Below are 19,920 nucleotides of genomic sequence, written 5' to 3'. Positions count from 1 at the left end.
ATAAACACCAAGGTATGAAACCTTGACTGCAAAGCAAACACAAAAGCAATTCGAACGCATTGGCACTGTGGTCCTCTGTGGAATAGGAGGGACTGTGGGTCATGCTCAGTCAGTCTGTCTGTCTGTCTCTCTCCCTTTCCTCCCTCCCGACCTTGACCCCAGTCCCCTTTCTCTGTCTCTCCCTCTGTCTGTCTCTCTCAATCCCTCTACCTCACCCCAGGGGTCTCAGTTCTTGATACCCTTTTAAGAACATCAACTGGTATATATTAAATGGTTTGCTATTCTTTTGGGTTTTGTTTTCATTTTTCTTTTTTTAATACAATTCTAGGCTTGGGGGACAATTAAAATATAAATATATTTTAACTTTTTTAATGGAAATATTCCATTATGGAGATAATTTCCTGGGAAACTCCATTTCTAATGTTAAGCTATCTTAAGACAAAATATTTTATTCAAAAATTTTCTCAATCTCTAGACCACTCAAGAGTCTTACAGTTCTGTTATACAAAACTCCAGAAGAATATATATCAATTTTATTTTATTTTAAATACACTTAGTAATCTTTTATTTATTTATTTATTTATTTATTTTTTTTAAAAGCCCAATTTTTTTTTTAATTTATTTATTTATTTTTGGCTGTGTTGGGTCTTCGTTTCTGTGCGAGGGCTTTCTCCAGCTGCGGCAAGCGGGGGCCACTCTTCATCACGGTGCGCGGGCCTCTCACTATCGCGGCCTCTCTAGTTGCAGAGCACAGGCTCCAGACCCGCAGGCTCAGTAGTTGTGGCTCACGGGCCTAATTGCTCCGTGGCATGTGGGATCTTCCCAGACCAGGGCTCGAACCCGTGTCCCCTGCATTGGCAGGCAGATTCTCAACCACTGCGTCACCAGGGAAGCCCAATACACTTAGTAATCTTTTAAAAGTGAAAAATGCTTTATAAATACCAAGTATTCTTAAAGTTTAACTACATTTTTAATCTCCACTATCATTTTCAATTTTCCCCACCACAGGCAAGCTTAAGTTATTATAATAAATCCTGCTATAAAGATGGGAAAAATAAAACTTCACCATGAGACTTTATTGTTCATTTGAAATTCCCGACAATGATAAAAGTGATAATATTTAGTTGACTGGTTAAGTAATGATAGTACAGACCTGCAGTCATACAGCTACTTTAATGATGTTAGAAAAAGGTCATTCAGCTTTGCAGTATCATGTGCAAACATTAGTAAAAGTGAGCATCTGGCAGAACGAGCAATGATGAAGGGAACAGACAGAACATGCAATGGCAGAGGAGCGGAGAACAGCTTCTGGCATCAGCTTCAGAGTGTGGAGAAGGTTAATCTCATTCATAGCTCAGATCAATCTCATTTTCTGACTTAGCCTTTAAGCCAATTAAACACGGAGGATAATTTTTTAAATATATGTTTACCTAAGGAAAAAAATCTGAACCAAATTAAATAAAATGTATCAAATAATAATTTTTTTAAAAAACAGAAAAAACATTTGCAAGGGTATGGAAACTCAGTTGCCTGGGGTGATTTCTGGTTTAGGCTTCTGTTCACCTAACAATTAAAATGTGTTCATTTGACAGGGTCAGCAGCAGCAAGAAATTCTAATTTGTTTAGAATTTTAAAGGTTATTTAAAAATTTAACATTTGGCTATAAAACTGCTAATCGAGTTAGAGTAATTTACAACATAATTCATTAAAGTGGTATCTTTCGTCATTGCAATTCTCCTCAGTGCTTTAATTTAACCATAATTGTTTATCATACATATAAGCTGACATAGAAACAGATTTTTAGAGTTTGAAAGATCACGGGATCTAGATTTCCAAAGAGGGAGAGGTAGTGAACTGCTATTTGAAAAATTCAACAGGCAAGTTTAACACATCCTTTTGGTTTGGAACTATTATTACTTTTTTGGTTCAGTGCTTTCATTTTTAGATGGAAAAACTCATAGCTCAGAGAGAATTTGCTCTTTAGGGTAATACATGGCAAGGAGCAGAAATGGACTAACGCTGCCTTTTTATACTCAGTCCAGTGCTCTTTTCACCACCGACATTGGAAAACACATCAACCAGGTATTTGATAGACATGCTCTGTCCCCATGTCCTGCTCTTACCAATCACGATGACATGAGTGGCTATTTACAAGATGAATACCCTTCACTGAGCCGATGCTTTGGCGAGGCACATGCTCACCCAGGCACAGGTAGGTCAAGGAGGATGGAGGGTGCTTCCTAGTTGCAGCGAGCACAGCAGCAAAAATAGGGGCATCTAAGTGGAAAACAGTCGAAATCCTATATCTCATTTGGAAAGTTTAGGTTGACCTACATCCACGGTTGAGTTATACACCCCAACTATGTAACTGCAATAACATTTCTATCCCCCCAATAGAACGGATGTTCAGTGAATTCTTGCTGATGACTAACAACTTCCACTGCCTCCATTTTCTCCTAATAAACTATACCTTATAATCAAACGACAAAGAAGCCTGTTACCGCACCAAATGCAATCCTGCAGTTCTAAGAATATTTTGGCCAAACTGCAAAATCAGAGAACAGAAAATGAGGAACCAGTTTCACGGATCTTCAGTGACTGCTATTTCTTTGGGTCCACTATTTATCCTCTTTTGCTCTCTAGACACAAGCAAAGGCGTTTTTTCAGAGGAGTTATGGTTCCTTTATCCAAAATCCCACTGTATCCTAGGCAGGGCATTTTAGTGAATAAATAATGGACTAGGAATTCTCTGACTTTAAAGGTTAACTTAAAATCCTGCTGTCAAAAGTTCTTCAGTCACGGATCCTGATTTTAAAGCTTTTCCACGGAAAACAAAGGGCATTTGGAGCTGAACCCTGGAGCACAGTAATGACCAAGGCAACTACTGGCAAAGCATTGGGGTATAAAGCAAAGATGGCTTTGTATTTTTAAAAAAACTGGCAAAATTCATATATCCCAGAAAGTGTTTTCTGTTTTATAGTCTATGCATTTAGGTCAACAGCACTGCCACGTCCCCAAACATTTTTGGAACTTGTGTTTTGCAACTACCTTAAGTCATTACAGCACATTCTCTGATGCTCCTGAATGGTAGCAAAAATTCCTCTTTTGAGGGTGGATTTAACTTGTGGGAAACAGCTAACATCATTTTAGGCCATGAGAAAGGCCATCCAGCTCAGTAATACCATTTTAGATTAAAAAAAAATATGGAATGCTCAATGCCTGGAAAGACATCCCAAAGCAATACCAGAGTCAATTCTAAAGCAAATTTTCAAAAATGCTTTCAGCAACAGTAAATTGAAGCAGTAATATCACCTCTTTTTGCTCATCACTCAGGCTGCTCTAAGCTCAATACCATGCTCTTTGTACGTTATGATATTAAATCCTCCTAACAGCCACCCTCCCCAATATGAGCAGCATAAGCTCCACGTTAAGGATGAGAAAAGTTGCTCAGTTCAAGAAAAATCCCCCAAAACACACAGCTGTAAATGGCAGGGCCTAGATTCCAAGGCAGATCTGACTGACATCAAAGTCCATGCTGTTTCCAATTCCCAATTTTGCCCCTTAAAATATGAATCTAGCCTCTCAAAGAGCTTAATTTCAAGGAGACAGCTTATAATTGGATAAATAAGTCCCATTATACTGCTCTCATTACCTGATAATTAGCAAGTACAGTACTGTTTTTCCTATTCCCATGCTTCTCCCTTAATTTTAAATATAACACAGCTCAAATCTTCCTTTAACTCTTAAAGTTCTCTCTCATTAGAACCAGTAGTCTCTACTAACCACTAAGATCCTGGGGTAGAAGAGACCCTGCAAAGTTTCAACAGAACTGTGACACCGTAATAGTATTTTAGAGCCACATTTACTCAGTGAAAGATGAATGCCAATAAAAAGCAATGCTTCCTCTAGCACTATATAACGAAAGGGAAAAATCCAGTTCTTTATCGATTCTTTGTTCAAGAGTCCCAGATTTGGTGACTTCATAAACCACATCTGCAATGGAAACCTTCTCTAATATAGCCCACATGCTATGTTATCCATCTGTGCTCAAGTGTTAGAAGATGACAGCTCTAAATAACTTCTGAAATAAACTAAACTTAGAACAGAGATTTACAAATATATACACTATTTTTGAGGTTAAAAAAAGTAAACACCAAACTGATATTAAAACTTAGGATATACCAATTACAGAACACCTCTAAATCAATTTGATAATCCAAGGTTGACTGTAGTGTTAATAACTACTTGAAAGCATTCTTTCAAATGTCATCTCAGAAGGGACAGAACTGAACACATACTGTCTGGCAAGGGCTCACTAATAGTGAAGTCTTCTGAGATAGATATTTAATAAGAAGGACGAGCCCTTCCTCCCATGGAAATGCTTCAGTCTCTCTAAATTAATGGTCTCTGTGTGCTCCAAACCACTACTTTCAGGTTATTTTTAAAAGAAGACAACACTTAGCATAACAAAACCACAATTCATATAGCAAGATGAATCACCATACCCCGGAGCCTTTAGAGAAAAAAAAAAAAAAAAAAGAGAGGAAAGAAATAGGAAAAAAAAAAAAAGTATCAAATTAAAAAAAAAGTTTCAAGACAATGTGAAGGAAACAAAGGCAAGTGAGAGGACAGGCCACATTCTTAAAGAAGGGTATAACATTCCAATCCCTTTACCTGATGCTGTTACCAGGAGGCTGTCTGAGGCACCTGCTCTACAGGATGAGGCACTAACAGGGTTTATGGAAGAGCGAAAGGCAATGGTGGTGGGAATGACAAGGGAACTTTCTGAACATGCAGGTTGGTTCAGTCCAGGGGTTTCAGCAGGCCAGGCACCCACCTGAGACGTGGCCAGGGCTGAAACGGCACAGCCTGCAGGGGCCACAGTTAAATCTATGGATGGTTTTGGTGGCAGCTGAGGGGAGGAAGACTTAAGGAGATTCTCCTCACTTATTACCCTGTTCCCTTGTGGCAAACTGGAAGGAGGCGAAGCCACAGTTTTGTTATCAACTTTGGCCCCTGCACTGGAGGCCCTGCTGCTATCCATGACAACCTTGAGCTGCGGGTGCGGCGGAGAAGGAGTGTGGGAGAGCCCTGGCTTTTTGGGAGGGATGGGAGGAGGGTTTCCTCTGTCAACTCGTGCGGCACTGGGAGTCTTTAAACTGGTCCGACCGACCGGGGGGTAGGTGCCAACGTCCCCCGCGGGGGGCACTCCAGGTCTCGGGGGCGTTCCCGCTGGAGGGCTCGTAAATCTTGACAGTGCTTGGGTCACAGTATTCCGAGCTAGCTGTTTGGCCACTAGGTTGTCACGACTTGTAGGAGATACATCTCTGGATGGAGGACTTTGGGGGGTGTTTCCGTTTTGGTCTGGGTCATTAGCATTGCCCTGAAATCGAAACCGAGCTGCTTGGATTCGCGGGTTCAGGCCTGGATGCAGAGGCGCGTTGGCACACGGTGAATGTAAACTGTGAGGAGGTGGGGCGGGTGTGTGCCCGGCGGCCGGGGCGGCCGTGCTGGGAAGTGGGGATGCGCTACTGGTTAAATCTGGTGTTGAGCTGCTGCTCGGTCCATTCTCCTCAATTCTGTTTGCGCTTGGAGGTGGGACAGTGGGCAGAGAGGAGCCAGTCAAGTCACCGTGGGAAGCCTGCCTGTCGATACCTGGCCTGACCAAGTCGGCACTGGCACACGCATTCCCCTTCGCATTGGCGGAAACTAGGGGGCTCCCCATGGCAGGCTTTACAGGCACGGTCAAAGGTGACTTCTTCACGGGGTCAGTGCTCTCTATCACTAGGTCTGTCTGGCACGCAACAGATCTTGTCATCGGTCCCTCTGTTCCCACAGATATAGAGACCAAACGTCTATCTTTTGTCTTCCGGGGGAGAGAGAGGCTGGGTTTGCTGTCATTTCCCCTTTTCAGTTGCTCGATCATCTTCTTCATCTTGTCTATCTCCTCTTTGAGGTCAGTGGTGTGTGCTTCTTCTCGGTGCAGCTTGGCACGAAGCTGTTCCCGCTCTGTGTCAAACTCTGAGAGCTGCTTTTCCATCTGAGCTTCCATTTCTGTGCTTCTTCGTTTCTCAGCGGCGAGTTCCTCTTCTAACGCGCTCGTCTTTTTCTTCTCCTCTTCCAGTTTGGCCATCACCTCTTCTAGCTTCTGGGCCTCCTCTAGGACTTTGCCCGAGAGCTGCTTGCACTCCTTGACCAGCATCAGGACCACGTGCTTGTTCTTGCCTCGCTCCTCCTCCAGGCGGGTGGCCAGCTTCTTGTGTTCTTGCTCAAGGGCTTGGAGCTGAAGCTTTTCCATCTCCAGCTGAAAGAAATGCACAGGACAGCCCTGATTAACAGGCAGAGGATTCTTTCAGCCAAAGAAGTGGAGAGATTTTTATTAATTTTGTAACAATTACATGGTTTGAGTTAAAGTGCCACATTTCTGAGATGTGTTGTGAGATGACAGATAATATTTTAGAGACTCATTAAAATGAGAAAATAGATGTAAACGGTTTTACAAAGAACATCTAAATTACAGCAACAGAAAAAAAAATTTTAATGTATTAAAGTTAACTGTAGAAAAGGAGAACAGTTACCTGATGCTTCAAATCACAACACAGAATTCAGCAAGGTCTGCTTTTATAAAAACAGAACTCTGTTAGGGAACTGTTTTTTTTGTGTTTTTTTTTTAAGGTTTAATGCCTTAAAATTACTAATCTTTGAGGCACTGTATAATAAAAAGTGCTGAAAACAGAGGACTTCAGTTAATTTTTAAACTCCTATACTTGCTAATCATATTACTTAGTTTTTTGTAAACTTCTTTGAGCTTATGATAGCTTGCTGTAAAAATCATGTAAAATCATATATGAAAGTTCTTTGAACTAATATATAAGAAATATCTTATTAGAAATACAATCAGTATCAGTGAACCCCAAGTCTGACCTCATCTCCTTCAATCCCACTTTGCCCACTTGGCTCCCATGACACTGGTCTCCCTGATGTTTCTTGAACATCATCCTGCCTCAGCATCTCTGATCTTGCTGCTCTCCCTGCCGAGAAATTCCACCACAACCCATCACACAGGGCGCCTGCACTGAGGAGTCTGCACTGCACAAGGGTGACTGGCTGCAGGGGTGAGAGGGACCGAAATCCAGCTCTGCCTTCTCACCACGCATCTGCCCAGGCCTGGGCTTGTATCTGCCTGGAAAGAAGGGCGCGTTTTCCTTTAGGAAAAGGCTCTGTCTGCTCACTGAGCCACAAGTCCCTAGGATTTAGGCTTTCCAAAGCAACATTTGCTTAACTGATCAACATAGAGAAGAAGCTTTTAAAAACTTTTAAACCTCCAGGTGGGGTTTTCTAATATGCATAAGAACACCCAACGGCACAAAAGCCTGGCTCTTTTACTTCCTTCAGGACTCTGCTCAACTGTCACCTTCACAGCGAGGCTGCCCTCACCATCCTGTGGAAGACAACAGTCCTTCCCACCCTTGTACTTATCACTCTTTGGTTAGCACCTGCCTACCTCGACTAGAACAGGACTCCACGAGGGCAGGGACTGTGTCTTCTTTGCTGCTGTGTCCCCAAGACCTAGAACAGTCTCTGGCACACAGTGGTGCTTAATAAATTATTGATTGAATGAATGAAATTAACACAGTTCACATAGACATCAAACTTCCAAAGGCTGATGGACTTTTTGGATACGAAGGCCTTACAGATGCACTATTCTAACATGTTCGCCCAGGTTTCTCACTTCTCTCCAGGAAACATCTGCCATGAGGTGCTTGTGAGGGATACATCCCAAGCTGGGATGTAGTAGTCAGGCCGATCCACATGCCTTACCTTCTCAACTAGAGAAACTTTCCCTTGGTGGTCCATAAAGGGCCTTACAGTTTAAGGTTAAAGTAGATCTACCTGATTAAAGACATGGAAAGGACTCCCCCAACCCCCAGATGTTAAACACAAATATACTCTCAAGAGAGACAGGAATTATTCAAGCCAGTTCCAAGGCATCAGTAACAGAGGAAGGAGACGTTCGCATGATCCATCAATTGAGAATGTGCTCCTGTTCCTCACCATGAAATCCATTACCCCATCCCTCTCAGCCACGCACGAGACCAAAAGCAGAGAACGGCTCACTGCCCAACGAGCAGTCAGAGGTATTATTCATCTACTTTGGGATTCTTCCTGCTTTGAGGAAGTCCGAATAGCAATGCAATGGGTCCTATAAAGAGGTGCTCAGGAATACAGATAATTCCCCAAGAATAATTAGAGACAACTGTCCATACACATACACTCTATTCTACTATACAAAATTTGGGGGTGACTTCATAAGTAGATTACGTAAGATTTGGGAAACAATAGTTCTGTCCTATACTAGATGTATATGTATATTTTATTCATCTGGGTGCCTCACAGAAAATTGGACTTATTAATAGTTAAAGCACTTTTAACTCTTCTAAATGCATCAAGCAATAGGTTGCTATGGAAGGCATACAGAAAATTAGAGCTATAAAGAAAATATTAAATATGTTTTGTATTACCCCCTCCCCTTCCAAATTCTTATAGCAACATAGGAAAAAGCACATATCAGGTCAATTTTCAGCTTATTTTTAAAATATGATTTTCCTAATTTATCTCTGAAGGTGGAAAAAAAAGTTTTCTTGTAGAATTTAAGGGCTACCTGCACTTTATAAAACAACTAACTAGAGGCCAAGTTGGTGATTTCCCTGACGTCATCCAGTTATTCCGTGTCAGGATCCCGGCACTCATTCAGGTCTCCTACTGTCTCAAGTTTTTCCCACCACATCACACATGCTGCCCATGGTATTTCTATACTATGGGTCATCACACTTTACTTTTGAAATAACTTTCATCTTACATTTTAGAATCAAATTAAAGACTTCCAACAGGAGATCAACTCAACTAATCTCAGATATTTATACAGAAAACTATACTCCTATAAAAGCACCCATAATTCTTCTGCATCTTTGTCCTTCCATCATTTGTGCCTTATAAATCCTATCTTGGAGGAACATGAGTCTTTTTAATCTCATTACAGATAGCATAGCACAGAGGAAACCACATAACTGATGCACCTACAACACATGGTTCCAAACTCAATTGAGCTCTGAGCCCCAATCATCAATCACTCTACCTAACTCTGTTTAGCCTCCTCTACCATTTACTACATCAGGGAATATTTAAACCTCTGCTACTCTCCCCAATACTTCACCCAATGACAACTCAAGAGACTCTCAGTCTACCCTAATAGACTCTTTTATCAAGAAAATTCAGACTAACTCACTCCCTCTACATCCTGTCTCGTCCCTTAAGCTTTTTTATAGCCACTCCAATCCATATGTCCTTCCCTTCACTCTAAGGGAGAGAGGTTTCCATCTGCTGAAGGTCAGACTTTCTTCAACAATTAACTTCATTACTCCCTGTCACCTCTGACTTGCTCCATCAGTGATCACACTGCTCTTTATAAATATTAAACGTCTTCCTCTGTATCAGCTCCTTCCAATCAGTATATAAACATATTCCCATACTTAAAACATAATTTTTATATTAAAAAAAATTCCTTGACTATTCTGGCCCAGAGACAAAGTTCTTGTCCTTGAAAGAGTAAGAACTATAGTACTAAGTTCTAATCCCAACTTCTTGGACGTGTCACTTTGATAAGTTTTCCCTCTAAAGATCAGTTCTGTTTGGTTCTCTTATCTGCACAATAGAGCAATGATAGTCATTACATTATAGGATTAAATGAGGCAAACACATGTAAAGTATTTACCATTGTGCCTGGCACTAAAAAATGTTAAGTTTTCATTTCATAACATAATAACTATTCGTGCTATTTAAAAATGTCAGTTTTACACAGTGTTTTTTCTCTGAAAACACATTTACAGGCAAACAAAGATCTAGAGAGTTGACCATATTAAACATACAGATGATGTTTTTATAAGTTTGATAGCAATTATAATATAACAATACAAAGTACATCAGAGAAAGTTCCACTAACAGTAATGGTGAAACAACTTTTATTAGACTATCTTCTCCTGCAGATAATAACGATAAACATTTGAAAACATATTAAGAAAATAACTATTTGAAGGCTCTGGAGAGCAATAAAAGTGATAAAAATAGGAGAGGAGTACACCTTCCCATTAGGAAGAAGTCAACAGCACTGGATGAGATTTCCCCTTGTATAGCTTTTCAAGTGAGGGCTATTCCCTGTGCTGACAGCTCTGGCAGCAGGAGCTCAAGCAAAAAGCACCCCTTACAGTGGCCTGAGGAGCCAGAGGATGAAACTGGAGCCACTGCAACTAACCTCACCAGCATCACTGGTTAACTCTTGAATTACACATTCGTAGGAGAGATTCCATACTGAATGACAGAGGTGGCTGCTGAATGGAGAACTGAGCAAATACTTCAGCTATTGCCAACTGCAAAAAGCCAGAGTTCGGAGTATGAATCTAACCAGGTTAACCACTTACTAGAAATACACTCTTCAGAAGATAACAGAATCCACAGTCTCTGTACCACATCATCCATAATGTCTAGTATGCAATAAAAAATTACTGGGCATGCAAAAAACGTATTTTAGGTGATCCACTGTCAAGAGAAATGTACTCAAACAGAAACTGATCTTAAGATGATCTATACTGGAATTAGCAGACAAGAATCTTAAAGCAGCCATTTTCTAAGAAAATATAGTCACAGTGACTGAACAGGATAGGAGTCTTAGCATAGAAATGCAAACTAGAAACAAATGGAAAGTCTAAAACTGAAAAGCATAATATCTAAAATGAAAAAAAAAAAAGTTGACTGAATGAGCTTAATAGAAGATTTGAGAGAGGAAAACTTAAAAAGAAAAGAAAAAACAATGAATTTGAAAATAGAGCAAAAGAAAGTATCCAATTGCGAAACACAGAAAAGAAGGACAGAAAAAGTGAAGAGCACTTCAGTAACCTGTAGGACAATATAAAGTGGTCTAAATTCCACATAACTGGATTTCCAAAGGGTGAAGAAAGAGAGAATGGGGAAGAAAAATATATTAAAAGAAAAAAATGGCCCCAAAATTCAAAAATTTGGTAGAAAACAAACTTACATATCCACGAAGCTCAGAAATCCCAAAACAGGATAAATATAAAGAAAACCATACCTAGGCACATCATAGTAAAACTGATGAAAACAAAGATAAGAAATGATATTGAAAGCAGCCAGAGAAAAAGACACATTACATACAGAGAAACTACAATATAAATGATGGCTGAATTATTATCTCCAAAATACATGAAGCGAGAACTGACAGAAGGGAGAAAGACAAATCTATGACAATTTTCTCTCATAAATAATAACAATTTTCTCTCATCTAGATTAAAAAATCAGCAAGAATACAGTAGCTCCAAATAACACTAAGAATATCACCTGGCCTAACTGACACTACGGAACAGATTACCCTAGGACTACAGATGATGCAGTCTTTCCAGATGCCCTTGCTGAGCTATTAAAAACCACCAAAAAATTACAAAAGACTAAAATGTTACAGAATATGTTCTCTGACCACAGCAGAATTAAATTGTAAATAAATCACAATAAGATATTAATAATACCCCAAAATTCAAAAATAAAACATAGTTCTAAAGAGTACAAAAGTTTAAGAAGAAATCACAAAGGAAGTTAGAATATATCTTGGGCTGATTGAAAATAAAAAATATCAAAATTTGTGGGATGCAGTGAAAGAGGAGTATTTAAAGGCAGATAAAGCAGAGGATACAGACAAACATATCTTTAATTGCTTACATCAGAAGAGTTTTCTCCCAAAGAAGACATACAGATGGCCAATAGGCACATGAAAAGATGCTCATCACCACTAATTAGAGAAATGCAAATCAAAACAATAATGAGGTACCACCTCACACCAGTCAGAATGGATATCATTAAAAAGTCTACAAATAATAAATGCTGAAGAGCGTGTGGAAAAAAGGGAACCCTCGTGCACTGTTGGTGGGGATGTAAATTAGTGCAGCCGATATGGAGAACAGTATGGAGGTTCCTCAAAAAACTAAAAAGAGAGTTGCCATATGACCCAGCAATCCCACTCCTGGGCATATACCCAGACAAAACTATATTTTGAAAAGATACATGCACCCCTATGTTCACAGCAGCACTATTTACAATAACCAAGACATGGAAGCAACCTAAATGTCCATCAACAGATGAATAGATAAAGAAGATCCAACGACAGACGAATAGATAAAGAAGATGTGGGTGTGTGTGTGTGTGTGTGTGTGTGTGTGTGTGTATATACACATACATACATACACACAATGGAATATTACTCAGCCATTAAAAAGAATGAAATAATGCTACTTGCAACAACATGGATGGACCTAGAGATTATCATACTAAGTGAAGTAAGTCAGAAAGAGAAAGATAAATACCATATGATATCACTTACATGTGCAATCTAAAATACGACACAAATGAACCTGTCTACAAAACAAAAACAGACTCACAGATATAGAAAACAGACTTGTGTTTGCTGGGGGTGGGGAAGCGGGTGGGGGTGGAGGACTGGAGTTTGGAATTAGCAGATGCAAACTATTATATACAGGATGGATAAACAACAAGGTCCTACTGTATATCACAGGGAACTATAGTCAATATCCTGTGATAAACCATAATGGAAAAGAATATATAAATGTATAACTGAGTCACTTTGCTGTACAGAAGAAATTAAACACAACATTGTAAATCAACTACACTTAAATAAAATTTTTTAGAAAACAAGAGTTGTCTCAAATCAATCATCTAAGTGTTACCTTAAGAAGCGAGGAAAAGTTAGGTGAATGAAAGACAAAGTAAAAGGAAAGAAATAACAAAGGTAAAAATCAATGAAATACAAGAGACAAATGATAGAGAAATTAACAAGGCCAAAAGTTGTTTTTCAAATAAAATATCATTAATATTGTTAAACATTTAAAGAACAGATTAAGAAATACAGAAAAGCACAAATTACAAATAAAAGGAATAAAGCATGGGGTACCACTATGGAATGAATATTAAAAGGATAATAATGAAAACCTTGTGCCAATAAATTCAACAAATCAAATTCCTCTGAAACACACAACTTTCAGAATTGACATAAAATGGAATAAAAGATTGAAATAGCTTTATATCATTATGAGAAACTGAATTCACAAATAAAAATTTTCCCCTAAAGAAAACCTCTAACTCATATGGATTTACTAGTGACTTCTACCAAACATTAAAGAAAGCCAAATTTATACATGCCCTTTCAGAAAATAAAGAAGAAAATGCTTCCATTTTCCTTTATGAATCCAGGATTACTTTCATATCAAAACCAGTCAAGTATTGTTTTAAAATTTACAGAAAAATTATCACTCATGAACACACACACAAAACTCCTTAGCAAAATATAGGCAAACTGAATCCAGCAATATTTAAAAAGAGTAATAAAAGGTGACCCACTGAAGTTCACCTCAGGAATCCAAGTTGGTTTAATATTTGAAAATCAATTAGTGTGATTCATCATATTAAAAGAATAAAGCTCAAAACCATGGCCACAGCAATAGATGCAGATAAACCATTTTGCAAAATTCAAAACTCAATCATGATAAAAACCACTCAACAAAGAATAGAATGAAACCTTAATGAGATAAAGGGCATCTATAACAAAGTACAGCTAACATCATACTTAACCATGAAACAGACTGTTTTCTCCCTAAGTAAAGGAAAAGCCTCTGAAGTCTGCTCTCACTATTTCTGTTCAACATTGTATTGGAGGTTCTAGTCGGCGCAATGATTGGGGAAAAAAAGGAAAAGAGGAAGGCAGGCAATTTGGAAAGGAAAAAGTCAAATGGGTTCTGTTCATAGGTAACATGCTTGTTTACCTACAAAATCATATAAAACATACAAAACAACTGCTAAAACTAATAAGCAAGATTAGCAAGATCACAGGATACAATGTCAACATACAAAAAATCAATTGAATACCTGTATACTAGCAACAAATGTTTGGCAAAAACTTAATTGTGTTTATAATAGCATCAAATATTTAGAAATAAACCCAACAAAAGACATTTAAGACTACTAAACTAAAAACAGTAAAACACTGCTAGAAGAAACCATGAAGACCTGAAAAAAATGAAGAAAAATACTATAATCATGGGTTGGAAGACTCAATTTTGTTAAAGATGTCAATTCTCAACATATTAAAGGGTCAATGAAACTTCAATCCCTGAAAACTCTCAGAGAAACCAACAAACTGATTTTAAATTTTTATGGAAATGCAAACGATCTAGAACAGCCAGAACAATTTTTATAAATAATAACAAAGTTGGGCTTCCCTGGTGGCGCAGTGGTTGAGAGTCTGCCTGCCAATGCAGGGGACACGGGTTCGAGCCCTGGTCTGGGAAGATCCCACATGCCACGGAGCGGTTAGGCCCGTGAGCCACAACTACTGAGCCTGCGCGTCTGGAGCCTGTGCTCCGCAACGGGAGAGGCCGCGATAGTGAGAGGCCCGCGCACCGCGACTGAGAGTGGCCCCCGCTCGCTGCAACTGGAGAACGCCCTAGCACAGAAACGAAGACCCAACACAGCCATAAATAAATAAATTAAAATAAAATAACAAAGTTGAAAGACTTGAGGTTTGTACATTTAAGGCTTATTATTTAACTACAGTCATCATTTACCTGAAGTTGTAGTATAGAGGTAAGACTAATCCATGATGAGAAAATCAGAAGAGTGTTCAGTGGCTGCCTGAAGTGGGGGAGGGATTTATGGAGAAGACACTCCAGGAAACTCTCTGTGGTAATGGAAACATTTTCTATCTTGTAAGGGGTACAGCTTACACAAGTATATGCATTTTTAAAACATCAATTTGTGTGCTTAAGATGTGAATTTCACTTTAATATAAATATCTCTTTAAAAGCTATAAACAATAGTGAATTCCAGGTTTGCATGTTTGCTTTTTATAGTGCTATGGATTAACAATTCTGAAACTACTCTCTGTGTGTTCTAGGCTGGAGTACATGAGTAATATATTGAAGTATAATGGGTTCCAGCTTTCTCAGTGTTGGAGAAGTTAGTTTTAAATAGAGAAAGGACAAGAATGTACCCCCTATGGTTTTGGATTAGAATCAGAGGTGTCAATATAAGTATGAACTCATGGTTTCATACAGACAGAACTATAAATAAATAAAATATAGATTTGTGTGTATATAAATATGATAATTATACATAATTTCCTAGCTTTAGTTTCATTTCTAAACACCATTTTCCATTAAAAAGGAATGGAAGTAACAGCTTCTGGGAGTAAGAGCTAATTGCAGGGGTTGGGAAAAGAAAAGTGTACGATGAGCCTGCAAGAAAAAAAATACCTTGCTGTAAGAAAATAAGGGGCTTCCCTGGTGGCGCAGGGGTTGAGAATCTGCCTGCCAATGCAGGGGACACGGGATCAAGCCCTGGTCTGGGAAGATCCCACATACCGCGGAGCAGCTAGGCCCGTGAGCCACAACTACTGAGCCTGCGCGTCTGGAGCTTGTGCTCCGCAACAAGAGAGGCCGCGACAGTGAGAGGCCCGCGCACCGCGATGAAGAGTGGCCCCCACTTGCCGCAACTAGAGAAAGCCCTCGCACAGAAACGAAGACCCAACACAGCCAAAAATAAATAAATAAATTTATTAAAAAAAAAAAAAGAAAGAAAATAAGTAAGTGCTCAAAGGATGATGGGAATATATCAAAAGGCGTAGCTTGAAAGGGCTCTCACTGGCCAAATCTCGGACAATTTTGAGCAGTGATCCAGGGACTGTGGACCTGATGGGTAGGGGTAGGAACAGACACCCCCAACTGAACTTCACACTGCGGAGATTATAAAGGAACCATAGCCTCTGTGTATAAAGACTACCGAGTTCCAGCTGACTCTGTTCTACTACTGTCCAATTTATATCTACTCACAACCACTTCCAAGTAATGGCTGAAGGGGAATTTTGCGTGGAGCAGTATTACCAAAGCCTTTTGCAAAAAGCAGCGGATTATGTGGAAGAGCTTAGAAGAACTAACACAACTTCACTGGTAGTGAGGAAGTGGGTGGTTGCTCCAAGAATAGCACCCAGACTGGGAGCTCTGAATGAAGGGAGCTCCAAACAACTGTTTTTCCAGAATGAAAGGAAAAGCTCTGTAGGTGGAGCAGAGCAGCAATGTAAAGGCGATCAGTTCTCAATCAAAGTGTAAAAGAGAGAGGCAAGCAATTATGGTCATTTGTAAAATGAGAAAGCAGACTGCATGTCTGTCACAACCACAAAATACTCTTATGACATTTTATTATATTCTTTATTACTCTCTCACGTCTTTTAACACTCACTGCACCCTTGTCCTCTTTTCCACACGGTCACCCTCACCGGCACCTGCCCAATCCTGGTAAACAAATACATAATGATGAGATATATTGAGATTTTCTTCTTTATAGGGGCTAGAGCTACCAGTCAGCAGCTGGGCTCTGTATAGTTCTCATCTGCCCCTTCCTCTTTTTTTTTTTTTAACATCTTTATTGGAGTACAATTGCTTTACAATAGTGTGTTAGTTTCTGCTGTATAACAAAGTGAGTCAGCTATACGTATACATATATCCCCATATCCCCTCCCTCTTGCGTCTCCCTCCCACCCTCCCTATCCCACCCCTCTAAAAAAGTGGTTCTCATGAACCTAGGGGCCAGACAAGAATAAAGGCGCAGACATAGAGAATGGACTTGAGGACACGAGGAGGGGGAAGGGTAAGCTGGGACGAAGTACCCCTTCTTCTTGATCTAGTTTCAAAAGAGAGAATGGAAGACATGGATAAGGCAAGTTGTTCTCTCCTCTAAATCCCTGCTCAGAGCTGCAGACCTCAGTCTCCGGCTCCCCTTAATGCTCACTCTGCAGTGCTCCTGGGGAGTCCAAATGCATCTTGAAACGTAATAATGAGTTATACAAAAAAGACTCAGGAAGGAGTTAAAAACAATCATTCATGTACAAAGGGTCCTAAACATTCTTCCCAAAAATGTTATTTTAGCTGTTTCTCTACCATGTTATCCTTGAATGAAAATCATGAAAACAATTTAAAATTAAATTATATTTGTATGTTATAACCATTATATAATGAAGTAGAAAACAGTGAATACAAACGGCAAAACAAATTACAATTATTTATAATGGGAAGAAAAAGCCATATGAAATAAACAGAACACATATTTTGATTGCTCTTTTCTCGTCCACTTGTCATTTCTTTGGTTGTCTAGCACCTGAAACTCCTTCCAATGTCAGGAGAATTCTCCACCTCTGGTTCTCTCCTATAGTAGTTAAATATGGCCAATAGTTGCTTTCCCAGTCTTGCAGCTAAGGAGAGGGCATGGGGCTTAAGGTTGGCCAATCAAATGCACCTGCTCTTAGGCTTCAACTAGGAAATGAGTAACGCAAAGAAGCAGGGCCGGGGGAGGTACCACTCAAGACCCAGAGCAGTGATGTCAGTGGTGCTGTCTGGTGTCAACAAGCTTCAGTATCTAGCTCTCGGCAGAAGGATCAGCCACGGGAGACTAGATCTACGGTGAGCATTTGTCAGTGATGCTGGCTGGTAAGAGCTTGTCCCCTAGTTCTCCCAGCCATGCTCTACCATGCTGTAAGTGAACAAATAAATGCCGTTTCTGCTTAACTCAAGAATACTGGATTCACTTGCTCGCAACTACAAATTCTGCCTGACGCAGCTATCAGCATGCAACTGACCACATCATACTGAGCGGCCGCCTAGAAGGAGCTCTGTCTAATACACAGAGTTACATTTAGTTTTTCCTCTGGTGAAAAACACTGTCTCCTTCTGAATTTCCTAGTTGTTATTTTGCCTTCTTTCTTTTAAAGGCTCTGATCAAACTAAAAGATCTTTCCTATTTCAGGGCTAGAAATTATACTATGTATGAATAAAATGACTGAAAATCAATTAGAAAAGAAGCTGTATTAACAGATGATGCATAAGATAAATAATAAAAACCCAAATAACAAGCACCCCAGGTTACTGGTTCTAAACGGGGGAGTATATTACCAGAGGCAAAGTTCCCCATGATGATTACTCATTAGCTTATTCAAAGTGGCTTGAGGCTCAGGCCATTTGCCAAATTGACTCTTGCCCAAATTTTCCTGGCACACAAATTACCAAACAGTTAACCCTCCTATTAGTAGTCTCAGCAGGAACCAACGCATGAATGAGCACGAAGTCTCTTCTCCCGCCTTGAGAGGGCAACCAGAGCAGCGTTCAGGCCAAATGTCTTAGAATCACCACAGAGCTATGCCCAGTGTCAGATAATAAATACTTGAATTGTAGATAATGGGAACTTTGCTTTCCCTGACTTTTGCTGTGGCAGTGATTTAAAGACCTGGACTCATTTAAAATAATGGATTTTTGTGTCTTAACGCTTTCAGATTTCTAAAGCTCCAATTTATTCTACATGCAAGAGAACTGAAGATGTTTGGTTAATATATTTACTTTCAAGAGTAAATGTGACAGGTAATTTTGTTGCTAAAATGACTTTGTTGTTCCTGGCCTTATTAGCTGCTCTAATACTTTCTTTATAAATAAAGATTTGGGATAAGAGTACAAACTGTAACTCTTCTCACATGTTACAATCCACCGTAATAGAATATCCTTTAGGGACAAAGGGTAGCACTGCCTCTCGGACAGACCCTTCACTGAGACTGCACAGCCAGTGAATTTGGCCATAAAGGACCCCTGTATCCCCATTATAGGCAGGAGACAGATCACTGGCTCATTTCATACTAGCCTCTCAGGACCCCTAGGACAGAAACAATTTCCTTTCACTTCCAGCCAGGTTGGAAATGACCCAGTCATTCAGAAATAAACAGGATGTAAGCTGATTAAAAAAAAATCAACTAGATAATAAAATCTTTGATTCAACTCGAAATGAATTTCTTTTTTTCTCTCTTGTAAGAGGAATGATAGATAAAATGCAAAACAGAAGTAAAATTTAGGAAAGCATGCATTTTATGTATTGAATGAAAACCACAATAAAAAAAAATATTTTCTTGATTTTTGATAACACAGCATAAAATCCAGCAGATGTACTTTATTATGAAATAGCTCATTTGACACATTAAGAACATAATTGAAATGTGTCTCATCCAAGACATACAAATGAGCTTTAGTGACATCAGCAGAAACACACTGGCTCTTGCTTATGCGGTTTGTGGGAATTTTTGAAAAGCTCCAGAGACCTCAGTGGTTGTCTGCAGGGCTTTGTAGAGGGTGTGCAGAGTCCAGTGTAAAATTGTGTGATTCGGTCTCCCATGCAGGGAAGGCCTTCTATTCCTTACTATTTTACCCAGTGCTTTAGTTTTCTACCCTGTGGCATACTGAGCAAAAGGTTTGCTTTTATTCAACACCTATACCAGAATGCTGGCATATATACGTTAATGCAAGGATACAATTACAGGGAGAAAGCCTACACATTCAATGACAGTATCATAGACATTTATACAGTATAGTGCATTCAGGTTAATTGTTAACCAGGTGCTAAATGTGAGCTATAATAAGTTCTCTGAAAAGGACAAACAGAAGAAACATTTTAATTTATGCTTTAATAATGGTTGGAAGAACATGTTACTTTTAATTCTAGTAATTAGACATCATTACCTTCTCTGACTTCCTCACTCTCTTTTCTAATAAAGGGAATCAGTAGTCTCAGCAGCATATCGGAAGGACAAAATTTAAACTTCTATTTCCTTATGGCTGATCGCAGTAAGCTTTTATCACTTAGGAATCTTTGAAGCATGTGCTCATGTGCAATAATATGTATGTGTGTGGTGCGGGAGGTGAGGAGCGGGGAGGAGGCTGGTTTAAATGAAACACATGTGAATAGGAGCCTGGAGGTCTG

General features: G+C 39.4%; 1 protein-coding gene across 2 annotated transcripts in view; it reads right to left on the bottom strand.

Annotated features, from left to right (window-relative positions):
- The window catches only part of CTTNBP2 (cortactin binding protein 2), a 167,020-nt gene that overhangs the window by 72,145 nt on the left and 74,955 nt on the right, over positions 1-19,920 (bottom strand). The window contains exon 4 of one of the 2 annotated variants that reach the window (XM_057549875.1): positions 4,675-6,304. In XM_057549875.1, coding sequence (XP_057405858.1) covers positions 4,675-6,304 — 1,630 coding nt within the window. Of the gene's footprint in view, positions 1-4,674; positions 6,305-19,920 lie in introns of those variants that run through there. The other variant, XM_028162061.2, reaches the window with a different exon arrangement.

The sequence above is a fragment of the Balaenoptera acutorostrata genome, chromosome 7, assembly GCF_949987535.1.
Source record: "Balaenoptera acutorostrata chromosome 7, mBalAcu1.1, whole genome shotgun sequence".
Classification (NCBI taxonomy): Eukaryota; Metazoa; Chordata; class Mammalia; order Artiodactyla; family Balaenopteridae; genus Balaenoptera; species Balaenoptera acutorostrata.
This window is presented reverse-complemented; position numbering and strand designations above follow the sequence as displayed.